General features: G+C 42.3%; 1 protein-coding gene across 11 annotated transcripts in view; it reads right to left on the bottom strand.

Annotated features, from left to right (window-relative positions):
* The window catches only part of CASK (calcium/calmodulin dependent serine protein kinase), a 187,803-nt gene that overhangs the window by 132,624 nt on the left and 29,404 nt on the right, over window positions 1–25,775 (bottom strand). For all 11 annotated transcript variants that reach the window (XM_081951512.1, XM_081951509.1, XM_081951514.1 and 8 more), the window contains exon 2: window positions 10,399–10,511. In XM_081951512.1, the coding sequence (XP_081807638.1) occupies window positions 10,399–10,511 (113 nt within the window). The remainder of the gene's footprint in view (window positions 1–10,398; window positions 10,512–25,775) is intronic.

Here is a 25,775-nt window from a genome sequence, read left to right as displayed (position 1 = left end):
ATTGGAGTGGAGTCCTGCCGAGCAACGTGCTGGGGCTGGGAGGCAGATTTTTTGTTTTCCTCCCCAAAAACTAGGTGCGTCTTATAGTCTGGAGTGTCTTATGAAGCAAAAATATGGTAAGTGAGATTACAGTCTAGCACATAGGCCTTTCTAAGGAAAAGAGCCATTAGTGTTCTTCAGTGAGTTCAGGTTTTTTTTCTAATTTTTTTCAACCCCTAGCAGAATAAGATATTTTCTGTTTTTTTTTTAGTGCATCAGTTATTTTAGCTATCTATACAACATATATTTCTACATCTAAATGGCTGTTGTTTTACAGTCCCTGAATTATAATCATTTGTTTAGCAACCATTCAAAGTTATAATGGCACTGAAAAAAATTAGTTATGGTGCTCCTCACTCTCATGACTGACAGTAGCATCTCCATGGTCATGATAAAAATTTGGGTGCTTGGCAACTTGGATGTATTTATGATGATTGCAGCATCCTGGGTCATGTGACCTTCCCAATAAGCTTCTGACAATCAAAGTCAATGCAGGAAGCTAAGTTTACTTAACAAAAGTGGCAAAAAAAGCTTGCACAGTTAACTACCTTTCTTAGCAACAAAACTTCTGGTCCCAATTTTGGTTGTACAAGTGGGGGCTACCTGTACATGTTTATACAGATACATAAATTGCTGGAATATCACAGATTTGAATATTCAATCACAATCAATTTTTAAGTAATCAGAGTTTGGTAGCAACACAGTGACTTCTCTCCTTGGTAGTTTTCAAATATTTGGAAATATCTTATTTTTCCTCCACCACAATCAACATCAGCCATAGTACCGGTGCATTCTCAGTAATCCAACTGCTCTGTACAAATCCAACTTTGTATCAGTTCTGGATATTTGAGAGAAGATACAGGTAGTCCTCAACTTATGAACATTTGTTGAACATCAATTTGAAGTTATGACAGCACTGAACAAAGTAATCCTAAAGTTACAACTATTGCACTATCCTCATAGTCACATTATAGTGATTTAGGCACTTGGCAACTGGCTCACATTTATGATGGTTGCAGCATCCTGCAGCCAGGGAATCACAATTTGTGAACTTCTGAGACAATTTCTGACAAGCAAAGTCAATGGGGAACGTAGATGTGCTTAACCGCATAATCTGCTTAATGGCCATGTGAATTAGTTAACAGAATTTCTTTCTTTGTAGGGGGGGAGAGATTGCTTGAACAAGTTATCTCTTCCTAAACTGCTTTTCTTTGCCCTGATTAATTAATTAGCATCTTTGTGGCTTGAACTGCTATCTAAAATTGGCACGAATTCTAATCAATTTTATTCCAAAAGCTTCCTTTTGTAAGAAGCCAGGAGCCCCATGCCAAGGCATTCCTTTCAATGTGCATTCCCCACTGTTTCCTTGCTTACCGGTATTCTTTTGTAATCTCTTCCTTTCCAATGAGTATAATACAAACATTGTTTCCCCTTGCTAATTATCCAGAACCAAGCTGAAGATTCCAAAGGGTGAGGAGAGTGGGGAAAAAGGTTTATATGATTTACACCTTTTTTCCCAGCTCCCTCATGAGTCATGTTCTAGAACATGAACTTTCCCTGCCATTAAGTATTTAGGGATAATTTATTAAGTAAGCTGTTTAAAGCTTTATTAAAATCCTGACGTTTCTGTTGGTGTGCTTCTTTGGTATCCATTCTGCAAATTCTAAATTAAATGTTGTCATGCAGATTAACACAAACAATATACATCCAGGATTCTTGTTTCAAAGAGATCAATGCAAAATAAGATAATGCCATAATCAAGGGAGTAATATAATAGGCATTAATCCACAGCTGAAAGATGTGTAAGTACTAGTACTGTTACTCCTTCCATGAATAAGGTTGTAATTGCCAAATATGATAATCCATAACTAATTCATTTGTTCATTCATGCTTTTTAAAAAAAAACCTATGTTCAATTAATTAGGCTTTTCTCAGAATTTTATGATAGCCAACCACTGCAATTTACTTATCTGTAAATGATGCCATTGACTACTGAAATCTTTTGATAGTGTACAGCAGCGATGGTGAACCTTTTTGGGTTCCCGTGCCAAAAGTGGGGGGAGCGCAAGGGGGTCGTACGCAGGCATGCCATACCCATAATGCTATGCGTGCGAACCCTCATTGCGCATGCGCGCAAACACACCCTGCGCATGCGTATGACCCCTCCCTTTTGGCACACGATAGACCCGTTTTTCACCCTCCCCAGGCTCGAGAAGCTTTCAAGGAGCTTGAGGAGAGTGAAAACAGCCTTCCCCACCCTCCCGAGGCTCTTTGCTGTCTCTCGGACTGCACTGGGGGAGAAGCATTTGCAATCGGTGTCTGCCCCGCCCACCTCCCCCACGGCAGCTTCTCCTTCTTCTGGCTGCTCCAGCATCCCAGCCAGAAGCAGCACTGTGACAGCCGCTGGGGGTGAGGGGGTGGCGGTGGCAAGCATGGACAAGGGTTTCCCTCCCTCCCCACACGAGCGGGCTGCTTGCTCGGCTCTAGCCCGCGGCTCTAATGAAGATCTGCAGTCCGGAGCACTGCTACTTCCAGCCGGGATATATTCTGCAAGACCCTTGGCGGCGTCTTTATGCGGGTAGCTCGCCTCCCTGCCAGCAGCTCATCCAGCGTCCCAGCTGGAAGCAGCAGCGCAACAGTTGCTGTTACCAGGGGCGAAGGGGTGGCGGTGGAGAGAACGGGCGACCACTGCCCCTTCATCCTCTCCCCAACAGCAGCTGTTGCACTTCTGCTTCCAGCCGGGATGCTGGCGGAGGAGCTGCTGGCAGAGAGGTGAGCTACCCGCATAAAGACACCACCGAGGGTCTGGCAGCATATATCCCGGCTGGAAGAAGCAGCGCAACAGCAAAGGAGTAGCGATGGCAAGGATGGGCGGTCCCAGGCATCCCTCCCTCCCCCCCGCCTGAGCAGACTTCTTCAGAGCTCCAGCCTGCTGCTCTGATGAGGATCCGCAGTCTGGAGTGCTGCTGCTTCCAGCCGCGATATATTCTGCCAGACCCTGGGCAGCGTCTTTATGCGGGTAGCTCGCCTCCCTGCCAGCAGCTCATCCAGTGTCCCAGCTGGAAGCAGCAGCACAACAGTCGCCGTTACCAGGGGCGAAGGGGTGGCGGTGGAGAGAACGGGCGATCACCACCCCTTCATCCTCTCCCCAACAGCGGCTGTTGTGCTTCTGCTTCCAGCCGGGATGCTGGCGGAGAGGTGAGCTACCCGCATAAAGACACCACCGAGGGTCTGGCAGAATATATCCCGGCTGGAAGAAGCAGCGCAACAGCAAAGGAGTAGCGATGGCAAGGACGGGCGGTCCCAGGCGTCCCTCCCTCCCCTCCCCCCGCCTGAGCAGACTTCTTCAGAGCTCCAGCCTGCAGCTCTGATGAGGATCCACAGTCCGGAGAGCTGCCGCTTCCAGCCGGGATATATTCTGCCAGACCCTCGGCGGCGTCTTTATGCGGGTAGCTCGCCTCCCCGCCAGCAGCTCCCGACTGGAAGCGGAAGCGCAATAGCCGCTGTTGGGGAAGAGACAAAGGGGCGGCGGTCGCCCGTTCTAGCCACTGCCACCCCTTCGCCCCTGGTAACGGTAACTGTGTCTTTTGGCACGCGCGGCCGTTGCTCTTCCTGTTGCTGGTTTTTGGTGTACATGCGTGCCAGGAACCAGATCACCAAATGGCCGACACGCATGTGCACCCTGGAAACAAAAAGACAATTTTCCTAGCGTTCGCATGCGCACCGGGCGGCTCCACTTCTGCTTTCTGGCACACCAATGCGTGTCAAGACCAGCTGGCTGCTGCGCCCGAACCCGGAAGAGGAACTGGTGATGCCTCCGCGTGCCAGGAGAAATGGCTCTGCGTGCCACTTCTGGCACGCGTGCCATAGGTTCGCCATCACGGGTCTACAGTATTTACATTTTAATCTGTTAAACCAAAAAGGATTTAAACTACCAAGTAAACTCTTATTCAAAATGATTTGTTTCAAAAAAAGCAATAAAAAGATAACCGTTGCAATTCATTAGGAATAGCATTTTCAGAATCCTATGATGTTCCATTAACTAAAATGATTCTATGTGGTTGATATTTGGCAAAGGCTAGTAAAGCAGCTATGAATAATTTGCAGAGGGAGGGGCTTGACATTGCAGTGAAACGACGGACTTTCCTGGAGCTCCGGGATCACCACTGAATTCCGGTCGCCTGGATGGTCCAACTGGACCTAAACCGCCCCGTAGAAACGGTGGTAGGTAGGGGTATACCCTGTCGATCCCAGAGACACCCGCAAAGTCTCTGGTGATCTGGGAAAAAGCCCCTCTTGCAGGTGATTACGAGTCAGCCATTAGGCTGCTGGAACTGCTGACAGCTCCTTAACACAAGGGCAGGAGAGAAGCATGTCGTTTTGGTGAGAGTTTTAATTTTTTTTTTAATTGGAGAGAGAACACCCTAAATCTGGAGATTTAATTCAAAATAAAGACTGATGAGAGAGTAAGTGGTGGATCTAAGGCATGGTCAATTGAAGGTTTCCTTTTCCCCCCTTTTTTATTGCCTGCAGCCTGATTGGACTTATATTGTAATTCACTTTTTAAATTGGACTGGCTCTTTGTGCTTTTTTTACTTTCTTTATTGGACTCTTTGGAATCATTAGTACAATTAAGCTTTAACTGTCTAAGAATTTCCTTTTTTTTACTTTTGCCCTTTCCTGGCTTTCCTTTTTCTATTCTTTTTAAAAAGAAAAGAAAAGGCAGGATGTAATAAAGACTGAGAGTGGGAAACAAGTATCATTGCCACCTAGTGGATTTGAAACAATATTTTTATTTTTGTATGAATGTGGAGAGAAGCTGTTCCCTTCAAGGTTACTTAATCAAGGCTTGATAGTGAGAGGAACATGGTTGTTTATACAGGTGTTCCTTGGGAAACTTTCAGTGTCTGGAAATTTATCTTGAAAGAATAAATTAAAAAAAAGTTTAAAAGGAAAGCTAAGAGTGACCTTGGAAAGGCTTTCACTTTATAAAAGCTTTGAACTCTTTTTCTTCTTTTTTGGTGGCAGTGTTTACTTCACTCTGTTTTGGAAGTTGTGACTCCTTTTTTCTGTTTACTTTTTCTTTTTAGAATTTTTTTTCTTTGTTAGATTGTTTTAAGTGAATTGGACTAAGGAAAAATTTAAACACTTTTTTCTTTTTCTTTCTCCTTTTCTTAATTTTAGAAAAAGATAACAGCGGAATATTGGGATGGGAGATGGATTGCTCAGAATTTTTCTTAAGATTTCAAAATATAGAAGAAGAAAAAGGAGAGAACTTGGCACAAATAATATCAGAAATTCTGACACATGTGTTAGAGATAACCCAAGAGAAAATGATGGATGGTATAGACGAGGCATTTTGAGTTTACACAAGATATGCAGCGAGAAATGCTCTCCAGAGGGAAGATTTACTAAGAAAATAATCAAGTCACAAATTCTACAGAAAACAAGAGATAGAAAACTGGAATATAAAGGCTAAGGAGATTGTACAAATTCCAAGAAGAGTAAGAGAGACGAGAAGAGAATATCAATTCCTGACTAAGATTCTTCTTTAAAAAGGCGTCAATTATAGATGGCTTATACCAGAAGATCTAATATTTGCGTGGCAAGGACAAAGATACAGAATAGACACAACCGAAAAAGCAGAAGTATTCTTCATAGAACATCTGAGAGGGAAGGCTGAGAAGGCTGGAAAAGAAGAATTATTGTTAGAACTCCAAGAGGCATCCACAGCTGAGACTGAGAAAGTTGAAGGTGCTGTAGGCGGGATTGAAACAGAAGAAGGTGCTGTAGGCGGTTAGAGAACCACGAGAACCGAGATCAACTAGAGCTATAAATCCTACTTATAAAATATAAACATATAAATATAAACATGGATTACAATAAATATAAATGGACTTAACTCAGCAATTAAGAGAAGAATATTCCACAAATTAGAAAAAATAAAATTGGATATAATCTGTCTACAAGAAGTGCATATTCAAAAACAGTATGAATATTTATTGGTGCAGCCAAAACTTGGGAAAATATTTACTGCATTGGCAAGCTGTAAGAAAAGAGGAGTGATCTTTTACAATAAAGACACAATTCCAGCGAAACAAATTTATACAAATGATGGAAGAATCTTGATGGTGGAAATTATGGACAACTCCAAGAAAATACTTTTAATTGCAATTTATGCTCCTAACGATAAAGAGGAATTTTATAGAAAACTACACAGGAAAATAATTGACTTGGACTATGCTGACATTTGTATGATGGGAGATTTTAATGGAATTGTAGATCAGAACATGGACTATAAGACATGAAAAACAACAAAGCTAAATAGAAAACCACTCACCAAATCCTTTTTTAAAATGACAGATGAAATAACTCTAAAAGATGTCTGAGAGAAAGAAATCCCACACAAAAAAATATACCTTTTATTCAAATAGACTTATCATGTTCCAGAATCAATATATGGGCTACAATGGAATTGACTTGTAACATACAGGAACTTGAGATTGAAACAAGTACCTGGGCAGATCACAATCCAATTATAAATAAATGGAAAGGACAAAGGAAAAGATCTAGATGGACATTAAACAACACTATATTAAAAGAAAAGGATTTTGTACAGAAAATGGAAAAAGAACTGGCTTCCCCCCCCCCCCCCCAAAAAAAAATAGAAAAGAAGATACATTGATGCAGAATTTCTGGGATACAATGAAGGCCTACACCAGAGGCTTGATAATAGACTACACAAGAAAGAGAAATATAAAGAAAAAGACAATTTTTAAAGGTTTAGAGAATGACTATAAGGCCCTTGAAAAAGAGCTACAGAAATCCCCACAAAAAAAAGACATTAAAATAAAAATGGAAATAAATAAGCACAAAATGGATCTACTGGAAAAGGAGGAATTAGCACAAAAAATGGAGCTGCTAAACAGAATTACTTCAAAAATGCCAATAAACCAGGTAGATGGTTGGCGTATAAATTGAAAAAAGAGAGAGAATCAAAGAAAATATTGCAATTAAAAGATGACAAAGGGCAAATTTGTCATGGAAACGCAGAGAAGAAAATTATACAAGATTACTGCGGTAAGCTGTATGAACAAGAGAATATAGAAGAGGGAGGAGTTAAACAATACCTACAAGAAACCAACTTTCTCCAGATACTAAAGAAATTGAAACAATATTAGAAGGCAGAATAACTATGATGGAGCTAACCGAAGCACTTAAAAAACAAAACAACAGAAAGGCCCCAGGCCCAGGTGGGCTGCCAGCGGAATTCTACAAGACACTTCAGGAATCGCTGTCCCTACCGCTATTAGAGGTTATGAACGAAGTGATGTCAGAGAGCAGGATACCTAAATCATGGTCAGAAATATATATTACACTTCTGCCAAAAGAGGAGGCTGATTTATCACAAATTAAGAACTACAGACCCATCTCTTTGTTAAACTCAGACTATAAGTTATTTGCTTCAATATTATCAGAAAGACTTAAAAAATACTTAAATAGTTTTATCCACCCTGACCAAAATGGGTTTTTACCAAAAAGACAAATTAAAGATAATATGAGAATAATTCTGGACACCTTGGAGTATTATGAGGCGCATGCCAAAAAACAAATGGCTTTGATGTTTTTAGACGTTCAGAAAGCATTTGATAATGTGAATTGGCGATTTATGTTCTTACAACTGGAACAGATGAATTTTGGTAAGAAATTTACCCAAGCCATTCAAATCATATATTACAAACAAACAGCAAAGATAATGATAAATGGAGAACTGACTGATGCTATTGAAATAAAGAAAGGTACGAGACAAAGCTGCCCATTATCACCCTTACTTTTTGTTTTAACATTAGAAGTCTTAAATAGAAAGATCAGAGAAGAAAAAGAAATAAAAGGAATGAAAATTTAAAAAGAAGAATATAAACTACAAGCATTTGCAGATGGCTTGGTTTTTATTCTTGAGGACCCATTAGAAACGGCACCCAAATTGATAGAGAGAATAGAGGAATATGGAAAAGAAGCAGGTTTGAAAATAAATAAAGATAAAATGAAGATTTTGACAAAGAATATACCATCAAGACAAAAGGAAGAATTGGCAGAAGCCTTGGAGATTCAAGTCATAAACAAGGTCAAATATTTGGGGATATACTTAACTGCAAGATGCGGCACATTTAAAGAGAATAACTATCATAAACTTAAGCAGCAGATTGCGACTGATTTGATGAAATGGGAAAACCTACAACTATCAATGATAGGGAGAATATCTACACTCAAAATGAACATCTTACCCAGAATTTTATATCTGTTCCAGAAAATTCCAATTAGATTAGGAAAAGACTATTTTGAAGAATTAAATAAAATAGTGCTGAAGTTTATTTGGCAGGGGAAAAAAGCAAGAATAAAATTAAAATTGTTACAAGATGCTAGAATAAGAGGAGGACTGGGTTTACCTAACTGGGAATTATATTACCAGGCAACAAGTTTGATGTGGGTTAAGGAGTGGATAACATTAAGGAATTCTAGATTATTGACTGTAGAAGGAAATGACTTACTGTTGGGATGGCATGCTTTTCTATGGTATAAGGCAGTGGGTCTCAACCTAAAATAAAATTATTTTATGTTTTCCATTTTTTAAAAAAATATGTGTTTTCCTATGGTCTTAGGCAACCCCTGTGAAAGGGTCGTTCGACAGCAAAGGGGTCCCGACCCACAGGTTGAGAACCACTGGCATAAGGAAACTAAAACACAGGGTTATTTTAGAAGACACTATTTACGGGAGGCTTTGTTACTGAATTGGGCGAAAATCAAAAGGCAATATTATTTAAAAATCCCAGTCAGGCTATCAACCGTTGAAGCTTTTTCATATCCAATAATATACAAAAAGGAACAAACAGTTAGATATGGTAAAATATTGAATGCAGGGGGTGGACTTTATCTGAGTCTTGTATTTTGCTGATGCTGAATGACTTTAATACTTACAGGAAAAAATGCTGTTACCCAGACATATATATCATATACAAGAAAGGAAAGAGGCATGAAAACGAAAACACTCTATGCCTGTTTCTATGTTGTATTTTTGCAGATATAACCAAGATAGAAAGACTACCCAAGGACAGAGCCCTCCCAAAGATCTAACCCAGTGAGAAGAAGCTCTCAACCAGAAGGGTATGATAGTGGTATTCCTTTGATGTTCATCCTCAACAAATATCATTCAATAGCATACTCTCTCTGTATTTAAAGATTTCATATACAGTAGGTAGCAATAGTAGCAGATACTCTTATTCTTAATTGCTCCAATAATCATTTATAATTATCTATAATTTAATCAGCCCTAACATATTTTTACGTGCCTAATATAATCCCTACCCCAAAGTAAGCCCTACTTAAGTGCCTGCACAGCCGCCCATCCACCCATTTCATCTAGTTGCTTGTGGTGCCACCAACATGAGGTGAGGTGAGATGGGTGGAGGTGCCCCACGGGCCCCTTACCAGCTTACCTCATGGCCCCCACAGCCAGGCCATCCATGCCCAGACAACTGCCTCATGGCTACAGCACTGGCGTGTCACTCAGCCTACTGCTCCATTGCGGCCGCAAGCAAACAGAAATGGGCTGGTTGCCACATGGCAGTACTAACAGTATTAATCACTTTCATTTTCTTTAATTTGTTAATACTTGCAGAAAATACCTGTAACTGACATACTTTTCAAATGGAGTATTTCTTTGGGGTTAAAAATCCCAAAAGGTTTTTTGGGACATAACGTATTTTTCAGAGTATAAGACGCACTGGGGTATAAAACGCACCAAGGTTTTGAAGAGGCAAATTAAAATTTTTTTTTTTTTTGCACTATGCAGATCTCCCCAAAACGGCCCGTTTTTTGCGAAAACGGGCCTGGGTGTTTTTTTTTTTCAAAAAAGGGCATGAATAGCCTTTAGGAGGCTTGTAGAGTGCTCCTGGGAGGGTGGGACCAACAATGGGCAAAAAATGGCCCGATTTTTGTGAAAACTGGCCCGTTTTTTGTCAAAAAAAGGGAATGCATAGCCTTTCGGAGGCTTGTACAGTGCTCCTGGGGACTCCAGGGAGGGGCAAAATTGAGCAAAAAATGGCCAGTTTTTCACTCATTTCTGTCCTCCCCAGCCCCCAGGAGCACTGTGCAAGGCTCCTAAAGGCTATGCATGGCCATTTTGGTGAAAGGGGAAGGGTTTTGGGAGGAAAAAATGCTGCATTCAGTGTATAAGATGCACCCAGATTTTCAGCTTCTTTTTTGAGGGAAAAAGGTGCATCTTATACTCCGAAAAATACAGTAATTGTTACAAAGATAGTAAAAGAGAATAAAACAGTTTGATAACAATTGATTTTTTACCTTCAGTACTTAAGCCTGGACTTGAAGTGAATTTTGCTACATCGACAATCTTGACAGCAAACTGTTGCCCAGTTTCTCTGTTGATACATCGCCGAACAACACTGAATGGACCCCTAAGAAAGAACAATATTGAAGAGAAGGACTTAGAACTGAGGAGAAATTTCCTGACAGTTAAAACAATTAATCATTGGAACAACTTGCCTCCAGAAATTGTGAAAGCTCCAACACTGGAAGTTTTTAAGATGTTGGATAACCATTTATCTGAAGTGGTGTAGGGTTTCCTGCCTAAGAAGTGGATTGGACTAGAAGACCTCTAAGGTCCCTCCCAACTCTGTTATTTTATAATTTCTATCTTCTACTTCCCTTGGGACCTTATGTCTCCTTGTATAGCTCCTATTTATTCTAAATATTTTATCTACCTCCGCCTCCATCTATTTCTAGTACTTTCGCCCCAATAGAGCTCTATCATCACTTCTGGAAGGTCTTCTTTATCTTCTTCTATGTTTTGGAATGTTAGGAAATGGGTCCCTTTCTCCATTTCTAGGATTATAACTGTCTCTTCCAGATCCTTATTTGCTTCTGTCAATTTTGGAATTATCTCCTCCACTTTTTTCTTGGCTTCTTCTGATTTCTCCTCTATTTTCTGAACCCTTTGTTCATTTTTTGTTATCATCTGTTGGAAGTTTCCTAGTCTTGTATCCATATTCTGGATCTCTGCCTTCATCTCCCCCAGATCCCTTTTCATCTCATGATGATGTTTATGATTAAACAATACTTTATTTCCAATTTTGGTTAAGTTTGGAGCACTCATCATTTTATTTTTCTTTCTGTATTTGATCTACCTTTTATTTTATAGTCTTTTAATCTTACAGTCTTATAGTCTTACACTCATACAAATTTATTACACTGTATTACAACATATAATACATTGCAACCTTTAGTTACCCCAAAAATACCTTATTACAGTATTCCTAAATTTTCAAATTACATAAATATATTTTTTAAAAAAACATTTAGAGTAATGTGTATTGTCGTTCAACTTTTCCTTTGGATGTCTTGCTTTAGATGTATTGTCTTATTTCACTTTTCTTCTATAGCTCTCAAAATGTTGCCAATCGATGATTATAATCCAAATTGGCCCACCAAAATCCCCAATATCCCAATAATCTAAGAAGCCAACAGACCAAAGATCCAATTCAGTCAGTTACTAAATTATTCTGTCAGGAATTATTTGTAATCCAAAATGGCCCACCAAATTCCCCAGTGTCTCAGTAATCCAGAAAGAGCCAAAAAGTCACTTCGTTCAGTCACAAAGCAATTCAAAGCATTTCCATTCAGTCAGCAATATTTATATTCCACCAAGGTTCAAAGGACTTCCAAAAGCTCACCATTTGTCCCTAAATAACACGTAAAGCAGCTTTGCAGCTGTTCCTTATCTCTGTCCCCTTATCTAGTTCAAGTTTATTATCTTCTATATTTCCAGTATTTACTTCAAGTTGTGTAATATCTTTTCCCGCCAGTAGGTGTCATCCCAGCTCTTTCTTTTCCAACTTATTCAGCAAATGTTTGCTCTCTGCCGGAACGTTTACTTTTCCAATTTAAAAAGAGAAAACTACTTTCCAATATCTTAAGTTACTTTTCAAAGTATTATAATCTCCAGTCTAGTTTTTTTATGATTTAATTTAATATCCCATTAAAGTTCTAACTTTTTTTCTGGATCTATCTTTTGTCTCCTGGTGTTTGGCTCATCGCTTCTTTTAGAGGTGGGAATACAATCCCTTCCTCTTCTCTTAGAGCCACACTTTTCTAAAGGTTTCTTTATTCAGGAGTGATCTCCTACAAAGAAACTAGAAATATTTTTACTCAGATCTAGTATGCAGTTCACAAATTGCTAGGTCGTATTTTCTTCTGTCACGGTTGTCACAGCTTTGATCGTGTTGTAATGACCGTCTCTTTTTCCGTCCATCAGTCTGAGGGTGCCTTTGGATCTAGCGGGAGGACTACTATCCCCATGCAATCAATAAAGGGTCCCTCCTTTGTTCCTCACCCCTCCAGGATGACTGGCCCGGTAGGACCTCCTGATGGACGGGAATCAGGTAGGTTTTGCCGAGTCCTGCTAATCCATGATTGTTTTGCCACAACGCCAACCAGAAGTCCAGATGTTCCTTTATTTAATATAGAGATTACAAAGGCTTTCAAGAACATTAATCAGACGAAATCTCCAGAGCCAAATATACTGACAAAAATTTTACAATGAATTATGTCCATCAATACATGGTAACAAACTGCAGCACAGTAGTTTTCTTCTAAATTATGAGAAAGATTCAAAGATAATTTTACTTCTTAATCTGGGCAAAAATCTGAAAGGGCTACTATTTATATGCTCCTTTTACATCTTTTTTAAATTAGTGGGGGAGACCCAGTGCAGGCCATGAGGGTCTGTTTACTAAGGGGGGAAAAGTATTTTCCACTCTTCAACAGAAAGGTCGCACAATAAGAAAAGGAGTGGTGTATGCCTCAGGGGGATGGAATGGACTAGTGATGGCGAACCACAAGTGACCACTCGCGTGCCCACCCCCATATTTTAATGCCCCCAACCATGCCGTGCCCCCTGCACATGCACGCATGACCACCTCCTGCTGCCCCAAGCATAGCTTTCTTGGAGAGTGAGAAGGGGGGAAACCAGCCTCCCCTACTTCCCCCCGAGGTTGGAAATAGCTCACTTTCCAACTTCCAGTGGGCGCGGTAGGTCCGTTTTTTGCCCTCCCCAGGCTCCAGAGGCTTTCTAGAAGCCTGGGAAGGGTGAAAAACACCCAAACGCAAACCGTAAGTTTGGGAACGGACTTCTGGGTTGCCCGTTCAGCCGTTTTTCCCCCTCCGGAGGCTTCAGACTTTCCTGAAGCCTCTGGAGGGTAAAAAATAACCAGTCCAATGCACAAACCAGAAGTCTGTTCTTGAACTTCCAGTTTGCGTGTTGGGCAGTTTTTCAGGGAAGCCTCCGGAGGGCGAAAACGACAGAAAGTCAGCTGACCAGCAGGAACATGGCTCCGCGTGCTTTCGCCATCATGGGGATAGACCCTAGGAGACTCAGTGCAGGTTGTGCATGAGTGTCTCCACCAAGGGCCTGAAAATTCTGCTTTGTTTTTGATAAGGATTTTCGGGTCCTGAACAGGGCCTTCCATGATTCCCCTGCCCCAGGATTCCTTAAGGCTTCTTACCTTTGCCTACTTAACAAGCCACACAACTTTGAACAAAGTAGTCATGTTGGTAGTCATGTGATATCAGGGTCATTCCTTGTCAAGTGGCCTGGGGCTCCCTGCTTGACCATCCTGGATTTCGATGAAATTTGGTGTAAAAATGTGCATACATCAAAGTTGAGGACATTGTATGGCAACATCACATGGAATTTCAAGGAGGAAACCAAACTATAGGCTTGGGAACCTGAACCAAGAAACCCACCCATGGCTGGTATTCAGTGATGGGTTCCTACTGGTTAGGACCAGTTCAATCAAACTGGTAGTAGCTTGGCAGCGACCCAGGCCTGCTATGACCACAAACTGATTCTCTTCTTTTTGCCATCTTGTTTTTTGCTTCTGCGCATAGCAATTTTAGTTGTATTGTGCATGCATATGCAAAGCGAGCGTATGCACGCAGCACACGCCTGAGCAAACTGGCAGTAGTCTCTTCCAGAACCCACCACTGGCTGATATTGCACAGCTATCGGGCGTGCCCACTATGATGACGGGATTGCTGTGTCAAGTGCCTGAACTGGTAGTGACAATGTTACCATGGACCAATGCAATATAATAGTAATGATGTCTATAAAACAAACAAGACGAAACAATAATAGAATGCATGTGACGTTGTCATAGAACCATCTTCAACTTTATCCCTATTTTTAGGGCTTTATACATCCGTGATGAAACACCAACCCTACTTTTTTAGGGGGCTTGAAACATGCTCTTTCTAATTAGAATGATTTAACAGTGTTTCCAGAAGGTCTTTTTTTGTAAAAGTGGGCTGAAAATACCCTATTTTTGGCATTTTTACAAAAACCATAAACTTTACACTCAATTTGTGAAATATTGGAAAGCAGTAGGAGAATGAAATTTTGTATTCAAAAACTTTGTGTTACTACTGACAAAGTTTCACGTTTCTCATATCTTTCCTTCCAGAGATATAAAAAGCCAAACTTTAACCTTTTTTCGAGCAGCAGTCATTTTTCAGCCAATTTTGCTTCAAATTATCTAGATGGAGATCGCTCATGAGAATGTTTTTATAATTTTGTTTAATAGAGCAGAAAAGGTTGTACAAGATGGCCAAGTTTTGTTTCTCTCAACAAAATATTGCTAGAGATATTATGTCTCAAAGTTGCTGGAACCTCAGTGTCATACTGTAGAAGGCTGCAGTATGGGGTCAAACAAATGACTAAATCTCTCCAAGTATTGCATCGGCACACATAACATTTTACCAATGTTCATTGGAGATGTGTATGCATGTTCACACCAAATTTCATTGAAATCCGTGATGGTCGAGATGGACTTTTCTGAAATCAGACCACTTATGGAATGACCCATCTCACTTAATGACTGCTTCACTCAAAGACCAAGATTCCAGTCTCAGTTGGGGGTCATAAAGTGGAATCAGAAACTCCTTATACTTTGAAAATATGAAAATATTTGCCACAATTGAAAAGTATAATATCAAGGATTTGAACACTATTGTTGCAAACTGAGACAAAAGATCCTCTTATTGGTCTAAAGAATGTATGGGAAACCGATTTAGCCAATACAATAGTTAATTAAAACAGAAATCACTATGTAAATCAGGAGATCTCCTTTCTGCCTTTATCCAAGAATGGCAATGAGAGGTGCTACATCTACTGCCCTTATCCCCCGTTAGATCAGCCTATATACACTGTGTGCACAATTACTATGCTAGTTGTATTTGGGAGGATTATTTTGTTATTGAACAAGTACAGTGTTCTTAGTTAATCCAAAATGTTAATAAACCTTAAACCTGAATATTTACGAAAGTAAAAGTGAGGTTTTGGATTTTTTAAGGAGAATATCTATGTGTGCACAATTATTGGACAACTATTAATGTGCAGAATTATTATGCAACTAAATGAAAAAGGGACATTTGTCGATCTTGTTTATTTGCATCTAAGATGAAAATAACAAACAAACAACTCAAAATGTACAAATAAATATTTTTGACATTTCAAAACAAAAAATCAGTGACCAATATAGCCACCCTTCTTTTCAAAATCAGTCATAAGCCTTCCATTTACAGAGTCTGTCAGTTTCTTGATCTATTGATGATCAACTTTTTGTGCAGCAGTAACCACAGCCTCCCAGACACTGTTCAGAGAGGTATACTGTTTTCCTTCACCATAAATCTCCCATTTAAGAAGGGCCCACAAGTTCTCAATGGAGTTTAGGTCAGGTGAAGAAGGAGGCCATGTCATTACTCTTTCATTTTTAAGGTCTTTAGTGGCTAGCCACAGTTGAACAGTGTCCTGCATAAAAATCATGGTCTTCTTGAAAGATGCAGACTTTCCTTTAATAATACCAGCCCATACCAGTTCACCACCTCCACCTTGCTGGTGTCTGAGTCGAAGTGGAGTGCTGTGCCTGTTACTGATCCAGCCATGGGCCCTTCCATCTGGTCCATCAAGAGTCATCTCATAAAACTTTTGAAAAATCTTGCCTTCAAATATTTCTTGGCCAGTCTTGTCATTTCAATTTATGTGTCATGTCCAGTTTCAGCCTTCCTTATCTTGGTCATGTCTCTGAGCATTGGACACCTTGTACTTCTGGCAGTTCTGGAATATGACAAGACTGGAAGATGGGTTCCTGATAGCTTCACGTTTGATTCTTCCCAAATCTTTGGCAGTTAATGTGTGTCTTTTTTTCTCAACACATTTCTTACAACCCTGTTGACTCTTTGCAACAAAACAATTGATGGTTCTGTGATCACGCCCCAATATCTTAGCAATTTCAAGAGTGCTGCATCCCCCTGAAAGTCCTTTTACAATTTTTGACTGTTCAGAGTCAGTTAAATCTTTTTTTTTTTGGGCCCATTTTGCCTGAGGAAAAGAAGATGCCCAATGATTATACGCACCTAGATATATGGTGTTGATCTCCTTAAACAAATACACTTCATCTGATATACTTATATCCACTATGCATTTAAGTTTATACAGCTTGGAGGTGGAAAATAAGGAGTCATTAAAATATGATCAAAATACTCACTTGCCTAATAATTGTGCACACAGTGTACTTTACACCAGGGCTCCTGTAGCCCACTATCAGGCCACGGCCTATTCAGAACCAGGCTGCACAAGAGGCAGGCCAGCACGCATGTACAGCTCAACTCAAACCAGCGGTGGGCTGATGTGCATGCGCAGCTCAACTCATGCAAGCGGTGGTGGCTCAGCCTGTCAGGACACCTTTGAGAATTGCTTCTCTAGAGCCTTCTGGCGCCTTAATGCATCCCTGTACGCAACTGCTGAGGCTGATGTAAAAGAGGCGCTGGTCTTAACAGGGCCTTCCTAGTTGCAGCTCTACTAGCCCTGGAGGGGGGACACCTGAGGTAGCTGCCTAGAAAGGACATCCTCTTCGCTGCTGCTGTCTGAGATGGGGTTATTAGCTATTACTGCCAGCCAAAAAAGCTGCTCGAATGTGCGGTTGCTGGAAGCAGGCAGGCAGAAAAGCATGGGAGGTAGCAGCAATCTTGCGGTCCCAGGAGGCCTGCGCACTCACCAATCCAGCGCTGTAATAAAAAGCGACACGAAAAAAATCATCCTTGGCAATCACAAGTTTTGCAGGAGAATCAAAACCTCACAGTGTAACCCAAGTGATCAAGGCAGTGACTCCGGAAGAAAAATAGCCGGTAGATAGGCTGTGGCGAAATGCAATCACAAGCCCAACGGACCACGTGGTCACAGCAAAAACGTCCGCATGGCAGCCAACATGCATAGGAGGCAGCAGGCCTTCGCAGCAATTCGGACATGCAAAAAAACCCCAAAAAAACCAAAACCCCAGCACAAAAATGATCCTCTGAATCTCCCAGCTCCCCAGATGAGCCATGGTTACTAGAGAACAACCCGAGGACTGTAGGGCTGGCGCTGCCAGGGTCCCCAGGGCCCAAGAAAAGGCGTAGCGGCCCTAACGATATACCGGAAGCTGCACGCTCACCCGTAGCTGACTCCCTATTAGTCCGGGATGTGGGGATTCCTGCCTCTGTGATGGAAAATTTTTATAGTTGTGCTGAAGAGAATCCAAGCTGGAAAAATTCTGATTGAAGTCCTTTTAGGAGAAAAGGAAATTGTATCTGCTAAGCTAGACTGCGCGGAGGAGGTGTGACCAAGACTTTTTCTAAACTCAGTCTGCCGGCAAATAGACAAAATTTAATTCTTGCTTGGATTCTCCAAGCAGTACACAGGAGAAAGAGAGGGAAAAAGATCAGAGATAGAGAATGGGGAGAGAAAGGAAGAGAAATAAAGAAAGGAAGAGAAAGGAAGAGAGAAAAAAGAAAGAAAGAAAGAAAGAAAGAAAGAAAGAAAGAAAGAAAGAAAGAAAGAAAGAAAGAAAGAAAGAACTCTCTCAGACCTATGACAAAAGCAATGGCAAGCTAGATCTCTTGCCAAGAGAACGGCAGTTTTCTAGAAGGCACAAATTGGAAGCAAGTTTCATATTTTTTTTAAAAGGAAATAACAGAGATGGCAAATATGCATCTGAAAATAAGATTATTTATAATTTTGGATAATTATATTATATTGTCAAACTCAAAAGAAATCAAAATATATATGATATTGCTGTTAGTACGATCTTGTCAGCTTCTATCAACTTCACTATGAAAAGATTACAGAGAAGCAATTTCCCACAATTAATAACTTTTATTTTGGATTTGCTATCATATTCACTGAGAAAGAAAGAAAAAGAGGGAAAGGAAAGGAAAGGAAGGGAAGGGAAGATGAGAGGGAGAGGAAAAAGAGAAAAACAGAAATGAGAGAGGGAGGGAGGGAGAGAGAGAACCATTTCCTACGGAAAATACCGAGAGCCATGAAACCTGGGTAGGCGTGGCTGGGGGGTGTCATGTGACTGGATGAGAGTGACATTGAATTGGTCACACCCACCCAGGTTTTGTGGCTCCTTGTGTTTTTTTCTGTGGAAAACAGGTCCAAATGGCTCTTTGAGTGTTTAAGGTTGCAGGCCCCTGGACTAGATAATTTTTCATGTTCCTCCAACTCCATGGTTCTATTTTTCTAATGTACCTCAAAGTTGACAAAAACCTAAAAGTGTAATCGAATTAAATGATCTTTTGGGTGTATCAGAATTATGACATGAAAAACTGTCATTTCAACATTTGGAATAGTTAAATCATACAAGGTTTTAAAGATAAGAACCAGCACCCATTGAATTGTACCAAGAAGTCAACTGGTAACAAATGCAACTGGTAACAAATGCAGGGGGATCCTGCATGCCGTATTTTTCAGACTATAAGATGCAACTAGCTTTGGGGGAGAAAAATAAAGGGAAAAAATGTTCCTCTGCCTCCCAGAATCCATCTGGTATTCCTCTAGCTGCCACCCATTTGGCACAGAACCATTTGCCATTTGCCGTCAGTTCGCCGCCCCATGACCTGTTTGCTGCTGCTATGACCCATTCACCACCATGTCCCATTTGCTGCCGCGGCCGCCCATTCACTGCCACAGCCAGTTCTAAAACAGATGATCAGCGTCGCACCAACCCCCACCCCCACCACAGTATCTGCTGTATAAGACACACAGACATTTCCACCCACTTTTGGCGGGGGGGGGGGGAGTGTGTCTTATACTCCGAAAAATACGTTATTTAAGAAGATACCAATCATTGCCAAAGCTACTAAATTCTGTACCAACTGTAGTTTCTCAATGTTGTTCAAGGGTAGTTCTCAGCCCTTTAGGGTAGACCAGACCAAGAAGCAGACTTTACTGGAAAAACTGAACTACAATGACAGAATCTTGCAAGTCTGGTCATTCATGTTTTATTTTGTCTCTTATATCCCAATGAATCAAGGAGAAACCCACTTTTGTCTCCTCTGAATACTGTATTATTCCCCAGGATTTAAGGAATGTTTCAGCCTTCTTTGCTTACATTCTTGGCTATTTCCCCCAGAGTGATCCCCCTGGTTTTCTTTAGCAGGCCTTTATAAAAACTATTACAGCTGTTCAAACAGTAAGTGATAAAGAGCATGAGTGAACAAATTTCCTAATCCAGGAAAAGTTGTAATTTGCACATAACTATTCTTCAAGCAGAGCTATGAATCTAGAATTTCCAAATTGAAGGCCACTTCCGTGTGGGGAAGTAGAATCCCTTTTACAGTGAAAAGAGAATTTCCCTGTAATCCTTAGGCTCACAAACTGAAAGGCATTCCATCTGGTAACAATTCACATGAAGTCTGTTCTTAGCCATCTAGATTAGGCACCACAGCCTTCAGCCACTGGATCAGTACATCTTCCATTCAGCCCAGGCATGAACTACCTAGCTACCAAGTAATCTCAACTCTGAATTGTATATGTATCAAAGGAGCACCTGTAATACCAATGCTGCAGGAGTCTGGTAACTTTTACCTACCCAAACTGGATGGCTGCCTTCTATGGAAATTGCAGCTTCAACATATATTAAAAAGCAACCTAGGTGTAAAGCATACTGCAATATTGATTCTTAAGATAATAAGGGCATCATAATTCAAATAATGTTGCAACTGGACACCAGCCCAAGTTGGGCAAGGACTACCTTAGCCTTTACCTCTACTGGTCAAACTAGCAGTAGCTAGCAATTTGGGAGAATTACCAAGTCATACATCTCCCCCCTTAGGGGGACTACCTCTATATTGTTATCAGTGGAGCAAGCAAAGTGCTAAATTATTTCTAAACAAATAGAACCTCCACCTTGTAGAGATTCAACCTCATGCAGACCCTAATAGAATGAGCCACAGTGGCGCAGTGGTTAGAGTGCAGTACTGCAGTCTATTTCTGCTGACTGCCAGCTGCCTGCAATTTGGCAGTTCAAATCTCACCAGGCTCAAGGTTGATTCAGCCTTCCATTCTTCCAAGGTAGGTAAAATGTAGACCCAGATTGTTGGGGGCAATATGCTAACTCTGTAAACTGCTTAGAGCAGGCTGTAAAGCATTGTAAAGCGGTATATAAGTCTAAGAGCTATTGCAAATAGTTTCCATACATCAGATCAGGATTTCCACCATCTCATCAATACAGTCAGATGTGGTGATATATAATTGGATATTATCAGCATACTGGTGATATCTGGACACGTTTTCTCCTGCAGGTGTTAAGTAATGCAGAAGAAAGTCAGATACTGCCACAACCATAAGTAGTTAACCATTTGGACAACCCATCACTACTAATAGTGCTTCTTCCTGAGCGGTACCACTGAAAAACCATGCCAATTTTCAAACTTTGCAGGTGATCCATGATCAATAGTGTTAAAGTCTATCAAGGTCTAAAATTACCAGGGAAGCCAGTAGAGACATCTATGTCCTAATGCAGGTAACCCATTAGGATGACCAAGGTGGTTTCTATCTCAGCCGTGATTGAAATGGATCTACATAATCTTCCTCTAATGTGAACTGCATTTGGCACCCCATCTTCCTCTCAAAAACCCTCGGTAAAAAAATAGAAGAGTATAGACTAGACCAGTGGTTCTCAACCTTTTTTTGGCCATGCCCCACCTAAGCAGCTCTGTCAGAGCTTTTGAAGCGTGACTATTATTATGAGACAAACCCAGGAGCAAAACAGAACACAACACACAGAGCCTTTAGACAGTTAATAGTGGTTTATATACAAATATACACAGACATATATGTGATAAATTCATTACCACTCAGCTATGGACACAAGGAGAGAAATGAGATACACAACAAGAGAGAGAAACACCCTCTAATCACAACTTATATATAGACACATCTCTTAAAGGGGAAAATGGAAAGTGGACCCCATCAGAGTCTTAAAGAGGTGATACATGTATTGCTGAATCATCCTCATTGCGCCTACAGATTACAATCTTACATCAACTGGCAGCTGTTAAATCCTCATTACCTGACAAACTCTAAAATCCTGATGCTCCCCCTCCGCGCCATATAATTCTTACTATTCAAAAAGTGAACTCCTACTCATGTAGAGGAAGTCTAAAAGGCCATTAAACAGGGTTTAAACAGGGTTCCAAAGAACATGGCATGAGTGAAAAATAAAAATAAAAGTACGAAAGACAGTAGAAGTACTGAGGAACTTAAAAAATAATAGTATGAAGGGAGAAGAAAAAACAACAAATAATGTTTCAAAACATAATAGAGAAATAAAATGCATAAATATAAAATAATTTTAATGAAAGCTTTTTCTGTAATATACAGAAAATATACAATATACGTATTAATTACTATACATATTAAAATAAAGGGACCTAACAAATTCAAAATACAATTTGAGTTCACCTCAAGATCATATTTACAACGCAATCCTATGCATGGCCAGTCAGAAGTCTCATTGTCTTCAATGGGGATTACTCCTAGGAAAATGTAGGATTGTAGCTTTAGTCTACTTAAATTAGTGAGATCCTTGTGCTTGATGCCTGCTGCAGAGAGATTTTATATTAGGCTCCAATTTAGTCAGCTTCATTCTCAAGTCTCCTTGTTCAGTGATATCCAGTTGATTTCTTTTCTTCAGTAGCAAATCATTTACAGCACTAAAGCCACATTCAATTAAATATGAAGATGGGAACGGTGACAGCAGTTTTCTTGCAAAGTAGGTTGAATTTGGGTATTTAGTTTGTCTCATCTAACAATTTCTTACTTAAACTTGGGTCCTGGTTCAGTATCCTCATTGCTGGGCTTCCCCCAGCAGGCATCCACTCTGTCTCCCAACAGAGCACCTCTCCCTGCAACCACCCAGCAGTAAAACCCACAGGAAAGAGAGAGACTCTACCAGTTCCATGATCCTTAGTGGGAACACATCTGATTGACCTGGCAGTTGTTCCCTCCTCACCCCACCTGGGATATCCTTTTCAGACCAGGGGCTAGGAAATGCACTTTAACAAAGACAACAATAGGTAAATAAAACACAGCTGTTTCATCACAAATATATAAGAACAATTAGCGGGCTTTCAAAATTTCAATTAATAGCTCATTTTCAAATTTTCCCTATTAAAAATCAAATTGCAGAGGACGACTTCCGGTATCCGAAGGCGACGGACGTGTGCATCTGCTGTTCGCTGTTTCAGTGGGCTCCTCTTAAGTCTGGGGGGAGCACAGGGTGCCTTGGAGGGGCGCCCTGCCGTAGGGGCGGCTTGCTGGGACCCCCTGGAACGGCGGCGGCTGCGGGGGGGTCTCCAGCTTTGCCCCAGGAGCCGGAAAGCATGGGGGGTGCGCGGAATGCCACCACACGCCTTCACCGAACGCAGCTTGGAAGGAAATAATCAATTTGAAAGACACAGCTGAAGTGCGGTGAGGTGGGAGGTCCCCCCAAGTCTTTTATTGCTTTATTCAATTGATTAAATTGCAGTTTTTCTAGGACTTTGTTTCAACCTTTGGAAGAGTTAAGATTGGAGGGGGGGAAACTTCCACCCCCCTCGGAAAAGCGGCACTTGCAAAATCTCTCCCTCTCATAGGAGAGAGAGAGAGAGTTTAAAACTTACTTTCACTTCCCCTAAACAATGGAAAAATAATTTTTGACCACAATTGCGAGAGAAAGGATGGTTGACCTGACTCTTCTCTAAACTATGTATGGGAACTTTGGACTGGTTGTTTCCTGACCACCTGTAAAGGCTGAGCCAAGATGGCCAACTTCCTCCTTCCTCTTTGTCTTTATGAATGAAATTCCTCCCTTGGAAGATTTTATGGCTCTGAACTAGTCTCCACCCCAGAGATCTCCAGGAGCCTCTCTAAATACGCTTTTCCCTTGGATTTGGAAAATTTTGATTCACCTATTTGATCTAGTCCTGTATTAGAAGATTTATTCTCTCTTGGATTTGCCTGCCTTGTGATCTCTACAGGCTGTGCTTCCCCACAGATGCCATTTCTTTGCACAGATTAATAACTATCTCTGAGCTTCATGATGGGTCCAAAAAAATTACCGCCTGGCAAGGCTTAATCGGCCCTGACATCTTCTACGTCTAGTCCGATTACTCAGCAGTCACAACTGGGGTCATTTCTACAACCTAAAGCCCCTGAAGAGAGTACAAAGGACTTATCTATTCACGTACACAAGGTCCGACCTACTGCTACTGCGAGAGTTCCCCCTCTCGCAGGTATGGCCTCCTGCCCTTTCGAGGGCCCACCTTGAGGACGGGTTCATTAACCCAGAGAGGTGGAGGAAGCGCACATTGAGGGGTTTTTTAATTAATAGCTTTTTAAAAATTATAAGGGGTTCCAGGGATGGGGGGGGGAACAGGTCAGGAGGGATGGGAGAGCCAGGCATCTAGGTGTGGTCGAAGGAGGAGGGAGCGGAGTGTGGGAGGTGAGGGGAGATAGCATTCCTGTGCAGGGCTCTTTGATACCAACGGTCGTGGGGAGGGGCAGGTACGAGGACAGATCAAGAGCGCGTAGTCGGTTGGGAGACCGGGGTTTTTGGTCATTCCCGGTCGTTTGTACCAACCCCTGCATACTAGGTGGTCAGGATCTACAGACCCAAGGCCTGAGACTGCTGTTATGCAACGCGAGGTCCGTTGTCAATAAGGCCCCCCTCATCCACGATCTAATTCTGGAGGGGGAGCCGGACCTCGCAGGAATAACTGAGACCTGGTTGGGCCACGAGGGAGGTCTACCCCTCGTGGAAATGTGCCCGCCAGGTTATCGAGCATTTCACCAGCCTTGGGCCCAGGGAAGGGGCGGCGGGGTAGCAGTGATTATCCGGGAAGACTTAGAGCCGAGAGAGTTCACCGTGCCACAGACATCCGGGTGTGAGTCCCTTGTCGTGAGATGGGGCCCAGGGAGGCAGTTGGGCCTGCTGATAGTATACCTGGCTCCTCGCTATACGTCAGCGGCCCTGCCTGAACTCCTTGAGCTGATCTCATCGGTGGCGGTTGAGACCCCCAAACTTTTAGTGATGGGGGATTTTAATCTGCCGTCGATGGGTGAAGCGTCTGAGGGGGTTCGGGAGTTCATGGCTTCCATGACAGCCATGGACCTGACCCAGTTAATTCAGGGCCCTACTCACGAGGGAGGCCACACGCTGGATCTTGTCTTTGTCTCTGGCCAGTGGATGAGTGATCTGGGAATAGGGGATTCAGCCATTATTCCCCTGTCATGGTCGGATCACTCACTTCTCCGGCTGGACTTCCCCGGTGCTACCCCCCGCCGCGAGGAGGCGGAACTGGAAGGTATTAGATGGTTCCGCCCCAAGCGCCTGATGGAACCAGATAGGTTCCAGACGGAGCTTGGGCCACCTCCTGTGGACCTGACCCGCCCCCGAGTGGAGGACCTGGTAGACGCATGGAATAGTGCGACTACCGGGGCCCTAGACCGGGTGGCGCCTTTGCGGCCTCTCCTGGCCCCTTGGTTTACCGAGGAGCTAAGGGTGATGAAACGCCACAAGAGACGCCTAGAGAGTCGTTGGAGATCCTCCCGTTCCGAATTTGACCGAGCACAGGCACGAGCCTATTTGAGGACGTACCTTGTGGCATTAAGAGCGGCCAAACGTCAACATTGCGCCGCTCTTATTGCGTCCGCAGATAACCGCCCTGCCGCCCTGTTTCGGGTGACTCGCTCCCTCTTGTTTGAGAGGCCGCGGGAAGCCCCTTTACAGGGCAGAGCAGAGGAGTTTGGGAAATATCTACAGGACAAAGTCGCTCAAATCCGGATGGGATGGGCCCCTTTCAGTGGTTCAGTAGAGACGCCCGTGGCGAGTCTTGAGGGACCGCTTTGGGAGGAGTTTGACTCGGTTGCCATCGAGGATTTGGACAGGTTGCGTGGACGTTTGCGACCCACCACATGTTTATTGGACCCGTGTCCCTCCTGGCTTGTACTGGCATCCTGGGAGGTTACGCGCGACTGGCTCCTGGGCCTAGTGAACGCCTCGTTGGGTGAGGGGTCTCTACCGGCCACCTTGAAAGAGGCGGTGGTGAGGCCCCTGCTCAAGAAGCCTTCCCTGGACCCAACGGACCTAGTCAATTATCGTCCAGTCTCCAACCTTCCTTTCTTAGCGAAGGTTGTAGAGAGTGTGGTGGTACAGCAGTTCCCACGTCACCTGGAGGAAAATGATTATCTAGACCCGCGCCAGTCCGGCTTCCGACCCGGGCCCAGCACGGAGACGGCCTTGGTCGCATTGGTTGATGATCTCTGGAGGGCCAGAGATAGGGGTTGTTCCTCTATCCTGGTC

This window comes from Natrix helvetica (genome assembly GCF_964273705.1).
Source record: "Natrix helvetica genome assembly, chromosome: 4".
In the NCBI taxonomy this organism is placed as follows: domain Eukaryota; kingdom Metazoa; phylum Chordata; class Lepidosauria; order Squamata; family Natricidae; genus Natrix; species Natrix helvetica.
This window is presented reverse-complemented; position numbering and strand designations above follow the sequence as displayed.